The sequence below is a fragment of the Clavelina lepadiformis genome, chromosome 5 (assembly GCF_947623445.1).
Source record: "Clavelina lepadiformis chromosome 5, kaClaLepa1.1, whole genome shotgun sequence".
Lineage (NCBI taxonomy): Eukaryota > Metazoa > Chordata > Ascidiacea > Aplousobranchia > Clavelinidae > Clavelina > Clavelina lepadiformis.
In genome coordinates this window covers 6,588,140-6,604,027 of record NC_135244.1, presented here as the reverse complement: position 1 = coordinate 6,604,027, position 15,888 = coordinate 6,588,140, and the positions used below count along the sequence as shown (strand labels likewise).

Genomic DNA, 15,888 nt, shown 5'->3' with positions numbered 1-15,888 from the left:
GCAAACTCAGCAAGAGTATGATATGTGTGAAATTTTGTTTTCGTACACTGGCTCAAATTACATAGACTGGCTCCGATCAATGAAAAACTGGGTCCCTTGCAAGAAAGTTACTACAGTCGAAATCGGTTAATCGCATAGTCAATTTGCCAAGCTTTTTTATGCGATTAACCGATGTATGCGACTAACCGATGTATGCGTTTTTTACCTACATTTTCTCCGCTATTCTCTTTTAAACACCGGCGCACGCATTCTTGCTCCTCCGCCGATTTTTGGAATGACACAATGCATTATGATGCAACAAGTGAGCTTCCTTCTTTTCGATTTTGACATAAAAAAACACGAAACAAAAACGAAATCAATTTTTATTAAAATAACTCTCAATTGTAGTTTGTTTAATATTTTCCGATATGTTGTTAAGCAGTTGCTGTCCTGGCATTTTATATCGTATACGTAGGCTACAGTACAGTACAGGTATTCTATGTTTCTGCAGTGGTTTGCGCTTTGCGACGTAACAATCCTTAAATAAAAATTAGTCTTGTCTTTCTATTGTGATGTAACGATCCGTAACAATCCTTAAATGAAACGTAGTTTTGTGGTTCATAATCACTGTAGAGAAGGCCTTTTTTCATGAAGTTTTACTTTATTGTTCAAATCATTTACGTGCTACTGTCTCTATAGCCTTCAGCCTTGCGGTGAATTTAATCACAGCTGTCTTTAATTCATAACTGCTGTCTTCAGTGTCTTGTCGTGTATTTAATCGCTGCGGGTTATGGGAGATCTTGCGATGATTTTTGTTTATTGGTGAGGATAATCTTCAGCAACTTAACACTTCATCAAAGGAAATATGCGGTTAAGTGATACAAGTCTACAAATCAATCAAGAATTCCTATTCGATTAACCCTTATGCGATTAACCGTTGAATTTTCATCACAAGTGAAATGGTTGGGGAAGTGGAAATGGTTTGGGATTATGCAATGCTATGCTATAAAGCGATTTATGCCTTTAACCGATATGCGATTAACTGATTTCGACTGTATTGCTTAAACATGTTTTGGCTAAATGACAATGTTTAAAAATATATTATGCAGGATGAAATTCTGCATGTAATGGTACAAAGTTTGTTATTGTACATTGAGTATAACTTGTTTTTTTCGGTTTGAATCAGCAAGATGGAGTGTTTTTTCATACACCGGCTGACACTGATATGCTGAATCTTAGCGGTTCAAAGTTTTAAGGAAAGTGGATGGCAGGACTTAAATTTTGTCATTGCTTTGTTGACTGTCGATGCTCAAGCCCAGTTACCGATGTTCATTGTGTGTGTGCTAATACTGATTGTTGTATATTTTAATTTTGTCATATTTGTCTTGTAGTCTTGCTCGAATTTGAAACTAGCCTATTACCTTGATCACTAAACAGGAGCAACTGGGCAAAGGTTGCTAATGCCTTGCCAAGGGCTTTACAACACTAGCGTTGCTGAGTATCAAACAAGGAATAGCATCATCGTGAGCTCGATGTTCTAACCTAGCAATGGGGAAAGTGCGACTTATTAATCATTTAATTTTAAAATATGTTTGTTTGCTAGTTTTTACCCATTTTCATCTGGAGTACCTATTAATCTATCCTAAAATCACTTATGCCGTAACCAAATATCGTATTATAAGCTCATGAATGAAAAAAAATTTCCTTGTAAATATTTAATTAACAATTTAACAAGCTGTGTAATACTTTGTTTATGCATATTATTATCGGTTGTTGCCAAACTCGTTCCTATTGAACTGAAATGTGACCGTCAACTAATAAAAATTTCCCCATCCCTCTGCTTTTACCATTTTTTATTGTTTTTTTTTCAGTGAGTTGATAACGTAAACAGTTAAACTATTTGCAGCATCTATTGCATTGACTTCCATTTATTGAATTTGGAAAACGCCACTTTTGTTAATGATTAGCTGGTTAGAAAACAGGATTATCCAATCCAGACCACCCGCAGCCAGTGAAATAAGTGTCTGTTGCACTGGTTGTCGATTAATTATCAACATACAAGTTTATGACCGGCTGTCCTTTACTGAAATCAAAAATGCAAATTAGATGAAGGCAAGCTGGCTACCAAATTGGCCATTTGCTCAACAGTAAATGTCAGCCTTTTCTCGAACTCTGGAAGCATTAATATGGCAGAAGGCTGATTAGCAATTAGTCTGCAAATTCAAAAAATGACGATTTGCAACTTATATATAATGACAAACTATCTTTTCCTAACCATAAATTAATCCATAAGTAATTTCCTCAGAACCTAACTCTGCACTTTTAGTGACTATCACCATCAAAAATTAACTCCTTTGAACTTTAACTTACAAATGATAAGAATTTAACTACCTTGAGTTGATCTTGAATTCTTGATACCAAATTACCGTATTTTTTTCGGGTTTAAGTTGCATGCATGTGTAAGTCGCCCTCCTATCTTTGGCTTTGAGAAATGGTACAAACCTCCCGAGTCGTTGAGACAGGAATACACATTAATGCACGAACCAGTCTTTCTGTAATTTTGCTAGATGGACAATTTGTTTATAAGGTTTTTATTCCTGTCTAAGTTGTTCCCTGCACTTTTGGTAAGAATTTGGTTCAGAAATGTTACTTACACTCGAATAAATACGATAAATCATTTAACACAAAACTTTGCTCATTCTTAAAATAACTTATATAAATCTTTCTTGGCTATAAAAAGAAAAACACCACAGACGAGATTCAAACAACTTAATCACCAAAGACCCATTTGCTTTCGATCAACCACCAAAGGGAGTGATATAAACTTAGAGGTGGAAATTAGTTGGTTCGTGCATTTGGTTTAGCACAAGTGGAGGCCAATACTTTTAGTATACTTTCAATTCATCCGTAAATCACATGAGATTATTTGCAATGTCTGTATGTGCTGCAAGTGATATTCATTTACCAATGCACACGATTCTCAAATGTGTGTAAATGGGTATTAAGGTTTTTTATTCATTTTTTACAAATGCTTATGATTAACATTATGTTGATTATTAATTACAGAGATATTGTCTTTTGAAACAAGTTTGGGTAGAATATTTGTTTTTGTAAAATATTTTCATAAACAACACCATTTTAGCCATTTCTGACAACATTAAAGAAATATGTCTGGAAAATCCGGGTAAGTTTCAATAGGAAACTTAGTGTCATGGAATGTTTGGTAATGTAGTTTTTTTTCCTCATCACAACAATCGGAAAGTAAATCAAACAATTGCCTGGTGATAAATTAAATAGCCTGGTTGTAAATTTCTGTGATTAGTGTATTATAAGTAATAATAATATGGTCTATTGATCTTTAATATACCTTAACTGGTTTGCATGGATTTTTTTTCCAGAGAAAAAGAGGACTTGTCAACAGCTATTCTGAAGACAAAAAGTAAACCCAACAGACTTATTGTTGAAGATGCAATTCAAGATGATAACAGTGTGGTTGTATTATCCCCGGTACGGTGAATTAATTTTCATGTCAATTAGCAACTGCTGTAATTGTTTTCTTTTCAAGAAAGTACAAGGTGTATATACTTGCGCAAAATGTTTACAAATGTTCTATTTTTATATTTTCTGTGGGTGGCTCTTGTCTGCCATTTTAGGATTGCCAAAATTATTACAAGTAATTACATTAATTGGTGTGCGCGTTATGCTTACATTCTTATGTCTTGCAGGAAAAAATGGAGGAATTACAGTTGTTTCGAGCTGACACTGTTTTGTTAAAAGGAAAAAAGAGGAAGGAAACTGTGTGTGTTGCATTATCGGAGGATGATATGCCCAGCGAAAAAATTCGGATAAACCGTGTTGTCAGAAAGAATCTTAGAGTGAGGATTGGTGACATTGTAAGGTACAAAAAATTCTACCTGTTAGTACAGCATAACATCAATTTAAATCTTGTTTTGAAATTTTTAAACTGATTACGTTTATACTATTTAAAAAATTAATATGTTAGGTAATAGATTTTATAATTGGCACTAAACTATGTGTTCAGCATTCAGCCATGTCCTGATGTCAAGTATGGTTCTAAAATTCACGTTTTGCCTATCGATGACACTGTTGAAGGAATAACAGGAAATCTTTTTGAGGTGTATTTAAAGCCTTATTTCTTGGAAGCCTACAGGCCTGTTTGGTATGCTTACTTTCCTTAGTCCAATCTGAAATAAGGATTAAGATATTGGTGGCTTTATGTTAGCTATGAAGTTCTGATGTTAATCAATAGTAGATCTTTCCAGTACTCAATGTGTGCATAGAGCCGATTGTAAACGTTGCCTTGTCACCTTCATTGCTTTACATAATTTTGCAGCAAAGGCGATGTATTCCTTGTCAGAGGTGGAATGCGAGCTGTGGAGTTCAAAGTTGTGGAAACTGATCCAAGTCCATATTGCGTGGTTTCACCTGAAACTGTCATCCACTGTGAAGGAGAACCGATAAAGCGAGAAGTACATACAGCATTTTTTTAAGTTTACATTTGTAAAAGTGAAATATAGATATCGCAGCTGTTATGTCACATTATAAGTTATAAAACCTGTTTCATCTTCCCTTTGCCTTTTAGGAAGAGGAAGAAGCATTGAATGAAGTTGGTTATGATGACATTGGTGGTTGCCGAAAACAGTTGGCCCAAATTAAAGAGATGGTAGAACTTCCTCTTCGGCATCCAGCCTTATTCAGGGTATGTGAAACCCACGTGACCATTGGTGTAATTGCAATGTTGTATCTTGCCAATCAAATCTTTTTTGTACAATATAGGCCATTGGTATCAAACCACCACGAGGAATCTTGTTATATGGCCCACCTGGTACTGGGAAAACCCTCATAGCAAGAGCTGTTGCAAATGAAACTGGTGCTTTCTTTTTTTTGATTAATGGTAAGTTTTTACAGTTTGCAACAGTAAGTTTGCATCTCTTCTTTGTTATCGCCGTGGTAAAGTTTTGAACTTATTAGTTTAAATCTTGTTACTTGGATCTATACAGGACCTGAGATAATGAGCAAGTTGGCTGGAGAGTCAGAATCCAACTTACGACGGGCTTTTGAAGAGGCAGAAAAGAACGCCCCATCCATTATTTTTATTGATGAACTTGATGCAATCGCCCCAAAACGTGACAAAGTATGAACATTTTTTCACAATTTTTATTTTCATTTGATCCTATTGCTTCATAATGATGCCAGAGTTGTATTATTATAATAATGGTTTTATTTGCTATAATATACTGTCATACTCTTAGACGCACGGTGAAGTTGAGCGCCGTATTGTTTCTCAACTGCTTACACTGATGGATGGTCTTAAACAACGTGCACATGTCGTTGTAATGGCTGCAACGAACCGACCAAATTCCATTGATGCCGCGCTTCGACGTTTTGGAAGATTTGATCGTGAAGTTGACATTGGCATTCCAGATGCCACTGGCCGACTTGAAATCTTGCGCATTCATACAAAAAATATGAAGCTTGCTGATGATGTAGATTTGGAACAGGTGTGTTAAAAAAAAGCTTTTTGTGATTTTTAGAAAATTATTTCCTGCAAAATTTAAATAGTGTTGTTTCAAAGTGTCGTAAAAACTGAATGTAACTTTATCGATGTCAGGTTGCCGCGGAATCTCATGGCCATGTTGGTGCAGATTTGGCTGCACTTTGCTCTGAAGCAGCTCTCCAACAAATCAGAAACAAAATGGACCTAATTGACCTTGAAGAAGATACCATCGACGCTGAAGTCATGGATAATCTTGCTGTTACCATGGAAGACTTCCGAGTATGTTTTTGAGAAATTTGTTTAACTTGCAATATATCAACCTTGTAATTTTTTTCTGTTTTTCTTGTAGCAATGTATCTTAGTTTAAAACGTTGCACAAAAGAAAAATGTTTGACTCAAATTCATTTCACTCATTTAGTATAAAATAAGACTTTTTATTTAGTTTGCTATGGCTCAAAGTAATCCATCTGCGCTGCGCGAGACAGTTGTTGAAATTCCTAATATCACTTGGGATGACATTGGTGGTCTTGAAAATGTGAAAACTGAGCTTCAGGAACTTGTCCAAGTAAGTATTGAGAAACATACATCTGTGAATATCTAAACCAGGGATGTCCAACCTTTTATTATAGTGGGCCGCATTGTCATTTGAAATAATTGAATGGGCCGCAAAATCTATTAAATTTCAAGAAAAATGGGTACATGAAGTACATACTTTTGGAGTGAAAATGACTAGCGGGCCGCACAAAAATCTCAGGCGGGCCGCAGGTTGGACATCCCTGATCTAAACACACCTGAATTCATGTGCTATTATTAGGCCCAAAGTCTGTTTTGAATATAAGCTATTGGCACTATATCATCTTTTTTGTAAGTTATTGTTTCGTAATAAGCTATCAAAACAAATTCACAATCAGTTGAATAACTGCATCCCAAAACCAACATGCTTATTCACATTGAACTCTAGTACCCTGTGGAACATCCCGAGAAGTTCCTCAAGTTTGGCATGACACCATCAAAAGGTGTTTTGTTCTATGGTCCACCAGGCTGTGGTAAAACTCTTTTGGCAAAAGCTATTGCAAATGAATGTCAAGCTAACTTCATCTCGATAAAAGGACCTGAAATGCTGACCATGTGGTTTGGTGAATCAGAAGCCAATGTTCGTGAAGTTTTCGATAAGGTATGGAAGTTTTTGATGACATATATCGTCATACTGTAGTAGTTGTTTTATTATCAATAACAATGCAGACTTGTTTTGTGGAATTTACATGGAAATTATTGTAAAACTTTATTTCATTTCTGGTATAAGTAGGTAGTAGTACTAAATGGTAATTTACTTATTAAGTTAAATAGTAGATCATCAAACATTCTTACTCGTAACATCAGTAATATTATCATTAGGGCGATTATTTTTTGACCAAAAAATTGAAACTTTTGACATTAAAAAACTTTTTTTTGACAAATTTTGACGAATGAAGAGCTCAAGTAGTTAAATTACGCATTATTGTACAAAAAGTTAAAATTTATTGTAGTAAAGAAAGGAAAAAATCTGAACACAGACCTAGCCTATTCTGAAAAGGGAAATGAGCTAACTAAAAATCACTGCCAAAACATTGCAGCTAAGACACAACAAAAACTGTTCAATGCATTTGTCTAAACTAAAGATACATGAAGTATCTAAAGCAAAGCGAAGCAAGAGCTGCACCTAACCTACAGCTGTCGCAAAATGACTTAGGACCTACCGAAAATTTTACACGTTTTGAGGTGTGTTGAGCATCACACCATATCAACCTAATTATTTCACTTAATGGTTTATGATTCACAATAAGTAGACAATGGGCCATTTACAACAGTATAAAGTAGGCTATAAGGTGTAAAATGTAAAATGACAAGTTCACTGACAGTGCAACCTCTACCACACCACGACAATGCAGTTTGTAAACAATTTTGACAATTTTTGACCTAACGCTATAAATTTGACCAATTTTTGACTTTTTTTGACAAGTCAAAAAATAATTGCCCTAATTATCATCAAATATGATTTTAAATGGCTGCTTTTTTATCTCAAGGCAAGACAAGCTGCCCCGTGTGTACTCTTCTTTGATGAGTTGGACTCAATTGCGAAATCTAGAGGTGGCAACGTGGGAGACGGTGGTGGTGCAGGAGACAGGGTCATCAATCAAATACTCACTGAAATGGACGGAATGTCAAACAAGAAAAATGGTGAGCTGCGTTAAGTGCAAGCAAGAAATGAATTACATTGGTTTTAGATAGCAAACCTTAAAAAAAATTTAATTTACCATGAAGTTACAAGGTACTGTAGACATTTAATCAATGAAACTGTTACCAAGGCCAGCACCATATTTTCTACTCATTTCCATAGTTTTCATCATTGGAGCCACCAACCGCCCAGACATCATCGATTCTGCTATCCTAAGGCCTGGTCGCTTGGACCAGCTTATCTACATTCCATTACCTGATGATGCTTCAAGAATTGCAATTCTGAAAGCTAATCTGCGCAAGTCACCTGTTGCCAAGGTTTGAATATCTGTTGCTTTGTTAAGATAGCTAGTATATGGTAATACGGTATGTAACTGAATACTGAGAGTAGTGGGCTTCAACCTATTCGGTTTGATTGATAATTTGGTTTAATGTTATTTACAGGATGTCGATCTTCAACTGATGGCAAAGGTAACCAAGGGATTTAGCGGAGCCGATTTAACAGAGATCTGTCAACGTGCTTGCAAGCTTGCGATTCGTGAGAATATTGAAAAGGACATACAACGAGAACGGGAACGTGCAAGAAGTGGTGTCAATGCTATGGTACACGACTTTTCTTTTTCTGTTGGTTACTTTTCACAGTTTATTGATTGAAGTGGTACAATCTTTTTAACAACAGGATCTGGAGGAAGAAGAAGATCTTGTTCCAGAGATTCGTCGTGATCACTTTGAGGAAGCCATGCGCTTTGCCAGACGCTCTGTCACTGATAAGGATATTCGTAAATACGAAATGTTTGCACAAACTCTGCAACAAGCAAGGGGCTTTGGAAACTTCAGGTTTGATAAATATTTTTTCTGCTGTTTTAATTATTATAGCACTGTGGTAATTCAGCAAGCATACTTTTAAAAATATATTGTTAAATACAAATAGTAAATGTCTTATACCCGAATATACAAGTTACTATTTTTGGTCAAAATGCCTTTGATTAAAAATCGTTTATATTATTAATGATCTTTTCAGTTTTGGCCGACAAACTGGACAGAGTGAAGGCGGAAGTGCCTCTGGAGGGACAGGTGGATCTGATCTTTACCAAGAAGAGGAAGATGATCTTTACAGTTGAATCAGCTGGAGAACACACTTTTCCCTCAAAAACAAACTTTAAACTTTTCAATTTTTTGGCATTAGTTAGTTAATCTAGGTTTGTACAGTTTATTCTCCCTGTGTAGACAACAGTCTCAATAATTATTCACCACATCTGTGCAACTTTATGTTTGTCTAAAGTTATCACTCACAGTGGGTAATGCTGCTTGATCACATTCATTAGAGAAGAGTGGTAAATTGGTGTTTTTTGAAAAAAACTATGTATTTGTTGTTTATTTGACTGTTGTGTATTAAATGCTACTGCAATTCTAGCTTGAAAAAGTTTGTGTAGAATCATACTGTGTATATAATCTCTAAAAATTCGCAACATTTCGTTGTTCGATATCTTTAACCTGGAGGTATACTCAGAAGTATTTCGCTACCAAAAGCGCTCGGCGTTCTGGGATGTGTACTTTTCATTGAAATGCAAACGTGGCTATTGTCTGTGATACAAAAATAAAATGCTTTGTTTCAGCAAAAAAACGATTAGCCACAGATGTAAAACTTCGGTATTTCAAAATTTGCGTTGAAGTTTGAAGTGGCAATCTAAGTAGTCTACACTCTACAGGGATTCCAATTAGTTCTATATATAATAAGTTATAATTTTGTGCAGTGATGCAGACGTTTTTGTTCGATTAATTACCAGTTGTTGTTTTTGCCAAAGGTTTTACTACGGCTGCTGAAATGTTAGAGCTGCTTTACTCAAATAAAGTACTTGACTCGAGTACTGATTTCCCAGTATAACATTGTACTAAATAATTTTGAATTGGTACTTGTTCATCAATTTTTAAAGTTAATATGTTACTCCATATTAATCTTTCATTTTTTTCTTAAATAGGTTTATCAAACTAAACAGTACACTGTGACCGGTTATATTAATCTTTTTTAAATAGGTTTATTAAGCTATAAGCTTAAGCAACAGTACAATATGACCAGTCAGCTATCAGAAGTTTTTTTACACTGATACCCTTTTGATCCTTATGTTCATCTACTATGTTTACGAATGGAAGCAATTAAAAAATTCTTCCTTAATTTTTATATTGCAATAAAGTACTCGAGTACTTAGCATCTGGCCTAGTACTGGTACTTATATTTGAATTTGAGTACCAAAATTTGTACTTGTATACGGCGCTGGAAAATATAGTTCCGCAGATTTCTGAGCCATGATCACAAAACCTTGCGTTTTGTGAAACGTTTGTTTGTTTCTTCATTTGGTAAATTGTGGTATTCTTGAAAAGGACTGACTAGCGAAAGCAAACCGTCCGTTTTCGGTTATAGCCTCGAGGAAAAATTAGAAAGTTGCCTACAACTTTAAAAGGCTAGGCAAGAGTTTAGGCCTACGCTTTCGCTTAGCGCGAAACATAAAGGAAGAAGTTGCAGTATCTAAAGACTCTGAAACCTGAAAGCGTTTGCATGTTTAGTCGAGTTGTTAGAGCGTTGGGTTTGGAATAATGTTTTATACCTCGTGGCGCTTCCGTTGTAATGAGTAGGCTTGTGGGCAAGGCCTTGAAGTTAGCCTTGTGAGGGGCAAGTTTAAAAATAAGTTGGCCTTTTAAATTAAAGAGTTTCTGTCATCGTCATACAGTCAGCGTAGGCACTGAAGAAAAGATTTTTGGGTCTAGTATACAAGTGCACAGCCGCAGGATACCTTTGTATACTAGACCTCAGCGACTTAAATCGTGACTTCATCATTGTACCGGTATACTAGACCCGGATTTTTAACCTACAGTAATGTGTCTAAATGGCTAAGTGGCAGAAAACGAAAATTCATTGTCAATTATGATGGCTGTTATTACATCAGAATTCAGCAATTTAAAAACAATGTGCGTGACTCAAGTATTTTGATCAACTATGAATAGAATGTTGCATGTGGCCGATGTTTTTCATTCATTTGTTTTATTTTTCGCCTTCAGTGTGAGGACGAAAAATTGTAATGACGCAGGTGGTCGCAAACATATTGGCAGTTACGATAATAATTTCCACAATATAGAGTATAGACGGCCGAATGTGGCAAGCCTCAAGGACAAAAACGTGCATTACGGACTAAAATGAGAATATAAAAAAGTTACTAGCGTCAGCATGGCCACCAAACCCAAACAACAAAAATCATAATTTAAGCACGTTAATAGACAACAAAATTTAAGCGGATAGTTTGGGCAGGACGCTTGTGCGTTGTGTCAACGTCAAGATGGAACCGACCTGTGTGTTTAGATGGAAGAAAAAAAAATCCGCCTAGTAGGCTATAATGTGTATGATGCAGTAAAATTATATCGTATAACGGTATTATTTATTGTTAAATAAGCTGTGGATTGGAATCTTTACCGTTTTTGAGAGAGAAATGGCTGCATTGTACACTAGGTTTATTTCCCTTGGACTATGACAGTGTTAAGTCAGAACAAAATCGAAACTGGAAATTTTGTTATCCGCTGATTTATACTTGTACACAGTACCGTGTTCACCACTCTTCAAACTGGTTGTAGCTTTGATTAAAACATGCTTATTTCCTTTTTTTGGCTTAAAATATTTGCTTACTTGGCCTTGTTCTTGGTCAGGTGCTTTGAGGTGTTTTGAAGCTTTTTCTGCCATAACACTGTGATATGGGTGCAAGATATTTTGAGATTAAGCCTGGATATGGTTATTGTGTCAATATAAATGATGCACATGACACAGTGAAGGTTTATCAAGAAATAAGTGCGGTGCATTTCGGAGTGGTGAAATCTGATAAAAATTTTGGCAACATCGGTAGGTTTTATGTAATTTATTTTTTTGTATGCTTGGTTTATTTTAACAATTTGGACATGTTTGTCATTACGCATTAAATGTATATATATACTTCTTTACTTTTCTTATTTGCTTGCATAATAATTTACCATTATATTTGTATCTTTACTTATATCAAAACAATTCAAGTTATTTACATTAGGCCTATCAACTCTGTTGAGGTATTTTTGAAATATATATTTTGTATTTGAATTTCCATTTGTCCTTGATTAGTCGTCATAAAATGATTCTTTTTCATTGAACAATAATCATGTCTATTGCGATTCCCATATTGAATCTGTTTCTAATGGAACTTTTCTTAAGATGTGACTGCCAAACAAAGAAAAATATTTTGGGAAGATATTCCCAATCCTAAGTATCTTGAAGAATGTTTGGCTTTCGACCGTGTACCATTCATTGTTCTTGGTAGAAAACTGCTTGGTTGCAAACAGGGCGTTGGAAAATTAAGTGGCAAAAAAAGAAAGGTATATATTAGAATTTTTCACTACATGTTAATATCATCAACAATCTGAATTTGAATGTTCAAAAGTGTATATAACTAGTATGTAACTAGTGTAAAATGTTTTTAAAAGGCAGATGACAATTCAACAACCACTACTCCGAGTAAATGGAAATGTCCAGCTCATATATCAATGATAGAAGTTTTTAAATTTCCTGATTATGAGGTTTAATGCATATTTATTTGATATCATATCATGCTCTATTGTGAAAATTTTCACATTCTTTTTTGTGTCAGATATTTGAATGGGAATCTTTAGTATCTGGGTCTTTAGTTGCATTTGGCACAATTATTATGGTTTATAGCTGTTTTCACGGCATATTTTAACGTATCAAAATATGGTGTTTTTTACCATGAAGTTTACGACGTTTATTTAGTATATGTTGATTTGGTTGTTCTTAATTTTTTAAGTAGTTAACAAGGATAAAACTACACAATTTTGAACAAAATAAAACAATTTTACACTTGACGTGTTTAAAATCATGAAAATATTAAACAAAAAAGCAGGTTTTAACTGCAGAAAGTTCCTTGAGTTTTGTTGGTTTTGTAATGGCGTTCCTTGGTTTTCTGGAAAATGGCCTCCACTGTTTCTTATGAAGTGTTTCTAGTTGACAATGTGTGTAGCATTGTTTGATAAACCAAAACTTATAATTTTTTATTATAAGAAAATAAGTTTCCTCTTGATCTTTATTTGCTTTTTTATTCCAAGATTGCAGACAATTCTCCGGAACTTAGAATTGAGACTGCACAGAGACTATGTTATGATCTGAACAATGGTCGAGCTGTGGGTGAACGAAGGTTTTACATCTTCTTTTCCCCACCAAGTGACCACAAAGACCATGCAGTTTTAATTGCAAGTTTTACGAATTTCTGAATTGTATATAAAGTTGTTTATTGATATGTCATATATACTCCATTTTATTGCAGGGTTATTGCATGAACATGGAAAATTAACTTTATTCACAAAAGTTAAATTTTTTGCTCATTTATGGATACCTTAAATTTTTGCTTATTTCCAATACAGGATGGTCAATGGGTAGAACCTGAACAGGCTGTCGGACAACAGATTAAATTTCATGTTGGACCAACAATACCAGACGTACAAACCAATATAAAAATAGCAGACCAATTAAGTGTCGAAGTGCCACCTGAGCAACCAGATGTTGGCCAACGATGCCGCACATTACTCGATGAACTCGTTATAAAAACATACACTGCAAATGATGAAACACTTCTTGAACTCGGAAGCATGCTTAAAGGCATTTGCGATTCAATGCCTGGCAAAGATCCTATTGAAGTTGAAGTAACTTACCCTGTTGATTCAACCAGTCAAATAGTTTATACACTTTCAAATGAACTGTGTACTGGAACAGTGACTCTTTGACGTTTTTGATCAATTTTACATCATTTTTTCTTGATTTATTGTCCTTGTGTTACTTGTTTTTTATTTTTCTTTAGCAATTTTTGATATTAGCTGTGTCGACTGGTATAAGTTAGGTTTTTTAACTTCTTCCCACCTTATGTGCATTTAAAGTTAAATTTCTGCAGCTCAAATGGAAATTATTGCTGGAAAATATGTTTAAATTTGCTTGGATAATCACTCTATTCTATTGATGAGTCATTTCGAACAAAGAACTCAAAAGTTTTAGGTTTTCAATTTAAACTCCCTTTTATTCTGTTCTGTTTATGAACTTTAATGATTTTAAAATATTTATTTTCAATATTTCTGTAGCTGTTGTTAGCAAGTATGACTCAAACTTTTTATGAAATAAGTCCAGGGTACGGTTACTGTTTAAGCATTGATGATGCTCACGCCACAATTCGAGCATATCAAGAACAACTACAGAGTCGATTCTGTGTAAGCAATGTGAAGAAAGGATTTGGCAATATTGGTATGTTGACTCCATCACTAGTTACAGTGAATTCAGGTTTTGTGAAATAATATTGCACTGTTTTAATGAGAATGCATGATTTTGACCCTTTACAATACTTAGATATTAATGAAAAGCCAAGAAAACTTTTTTGGGAAGACACACAGAAATCAAAAGTCACCAGAGAGTGTCTTTTATTTGACGGTGTGCCATTTTACATACTTGGAAAGAAGGTTTTTACCTGTGAACATGGTAGAAATAAAAACAAATACCAGAGAAAAGTAAGTCAAAAACACTGTATTGCATATTGGAATTACAGTATCTCAACTACATTGCAAAACACACAAAGTAATAAGCATTGTATTTCATAGCAAAGTGATAAGAAGCCAACAACTAAAAAGGTTGGTTGTCCTGCCATGGTGTATATGAAAGAGGTGTTCAAATTTCCTGCATACATGGTGATTAGATTTTCTTTGATATTTATTTTTGTGCAGATGTACATAGCAGTAAAGTTGGTTACTCATTTCAGTTATTGCCATAATTTGACACATTTCGTGATAATGTCAGTTTATGTTCAGATATCTCAGAATGAAAACATATTGAAGTCAAATATGGCTGAAAAATTACGATTCGATATCAGTCAAGGAAAAGCTGTTGGTGAACGACGATTTTACATCAATTTTCCTCAAGTTACAGACCACAGGAATCATGCTCTTTTTTATGTATGTGTCCCTGGCCCCTGCTTACTTGTTGTTTTACCTTGAAACGCACAAAAAATAATAATTGATGTTGTAGAATGGAAAATTAATGCGTCCTGACGAAATGCCTAACTATGAAGAAGTAGCGAATGCCACCACCTCAACATTTGAAACAACAACACTTGAACATCAGCCAGGAGATGGGCAATACTGTCGTGAACTCATTGAAGAATTAATGAGACAGACTTACGTTTCCAATAACGAAGCATTGTTACAGACTGAAGAAATGCTCAAAGGAGTTCTTCAATATGTTCGTCAAAAAGAAGTTATTGAAATAGAAGTTACCTGCCCAGTTGTTGAAAATAACATTGAGGAAGACCTATTATGACGTATATTGATTATAGTTAACAAAATTTAGTTCTTTCAATCATCTTGCTGGCAACGTGAGTCGTAAGGTACCCCTTCGGCGTTGGTGACGGCGCGTCAGAAAGTATTGCAATATGTATAAATAAAAATTTCGGTTGTGTTAATTGTAGCTTTAATGGCCTACACCACTGCTCAACTGCGGTAGTCTCCACACATGAGCTTCACCAGATTTATCTTCTACGATAGCCGCTTAATAACACGAGGATATGATGTACAGATAACGCGTAGCCCTCTACATTCGAAAATTGTATCGAGATGATGTGGAATGACGATCTTTACCTTCGGTCTGAGAAAAGTCTTTGCACGACTTTAACTCGACGATTGTCATTGTGCTGTTTTTGTTTATACCGTATTGCATGAATTTAGAACTGTTTGTCAGGTCCACCAAACAGAAGCGAGTATCGTTTAATTTAAACCTTGCCCAAGGTTGTTACAACGTAAAGTCCAATCTTAGTCCCAATTTTGTGAGCCGGGTGCACAAGCTGCTGCGTCACCGACCAAGCCGACAATTCTTCACGTAAAAAACCTGTACCTGACATTGATAGACAAGCTGTATCATTCAAAGTGCAACAATCTAGTACAGTATTAATCTATCAAAATAGGTAAAGTTAACGTTGCTTCCCACTTGTTAGATAGATATGCATGATTCAGTACTGTAAGTCTATAGTTATGATTATGGTTATACTGGGACATAAGTTATACGTCAGCTGAGTGATATACAGCTATGATAACTAAAATTTGTATCCAAGTTAATAACAATT

The 15,888-nt window shown here is 35.0% G+C and overlaps 3 protein-coding genes across 3 annotated transcripts; all 3 read left to right on the top strand.

Annotated features, from left to right (window-relative positions):
- Positions 1-3,003: 3,003 nt before the first annotated feature.
- LOC143459312 (transitional endoplasmic reticulum ATPase) lies at positions 3,004-9,576 on the top strand. Its single transcript, XM_076956405.1, has 17 exons — positions 3,004-3,163; positions 3,378-3,486; positions 3,705-3,877; positions 4,022-4,159; positions 4,334-4,469; positions 4,583-4,699; positions 4,777-4,894; positions 5,001-5,134; positions 5,253-5,501; positions 5,612-5,776; positions 5,940-6,062; positions 6,459-6,671; positions 7,561-7,714; positions 7,875-8,029; positions 8,156-8,314; positions 8,391-8,548; positions 8,733-9,576. Exons 1-17 carry the CDS (start codon positions 3,147-3,149, stop codon positions 8,830-8,832), a joined length of 2,418 nt encoding a protein of 805 aa, XP_076812520.1. The 5' UTR covers positions 3,004-3,146; the 3' UTR covers positions 8,833-9,576.
- Positions 9,577-10,897: 1,321 nt separating this feature from the next.
- Positions 10,898-13,864, top strand: LOC143460124 (uncharacterized). The gene is made up of 5 exons (XM_076957524.1): positions 10,898-11,594; positions 11,937-12,097; positions 12,206-12,298; positions 12,842-12,985; positions 13,157-13,864. The coding sequence occupies exons 1-5, from the start codon at positions 11,450-11,452 to the stop codon at positions 13,514-13,516; spliced, it is 903 nt and encodes a 300-aa protein (XP_076813639.1). The 5' UTR covers positions 10,898-11,449; the 3' UTR covers positions 13,517-13,864.
- Positions 13,865-13,871: 7 nt separating this feature from the next.
- On the top strand, positions 13,872-15,231 carry LOC143460125 (calcium-responsive transcription factor-like). Its single transcript, XM_076957525.1, has 5 exons — positions 13,872-14,024; positions 14,127-14,284; positions 14,375-14,461; positions 14,582-14,725; positions 14,799-15,231. Exons 1-5 carry the CDS (start codon positions 13,880-13,882, stop codon positions 15,087-15,089), a joined length of 825 nt encoding a protein of 274 aa, XP_076813640.1. The 5' UTR covers positions 13,872-13,879; the 3' UTR covers positions 15,090-15,231.
- The last annotated feature ends 657 nt before the right edge of the window (positions 15,232-15,888 follow it).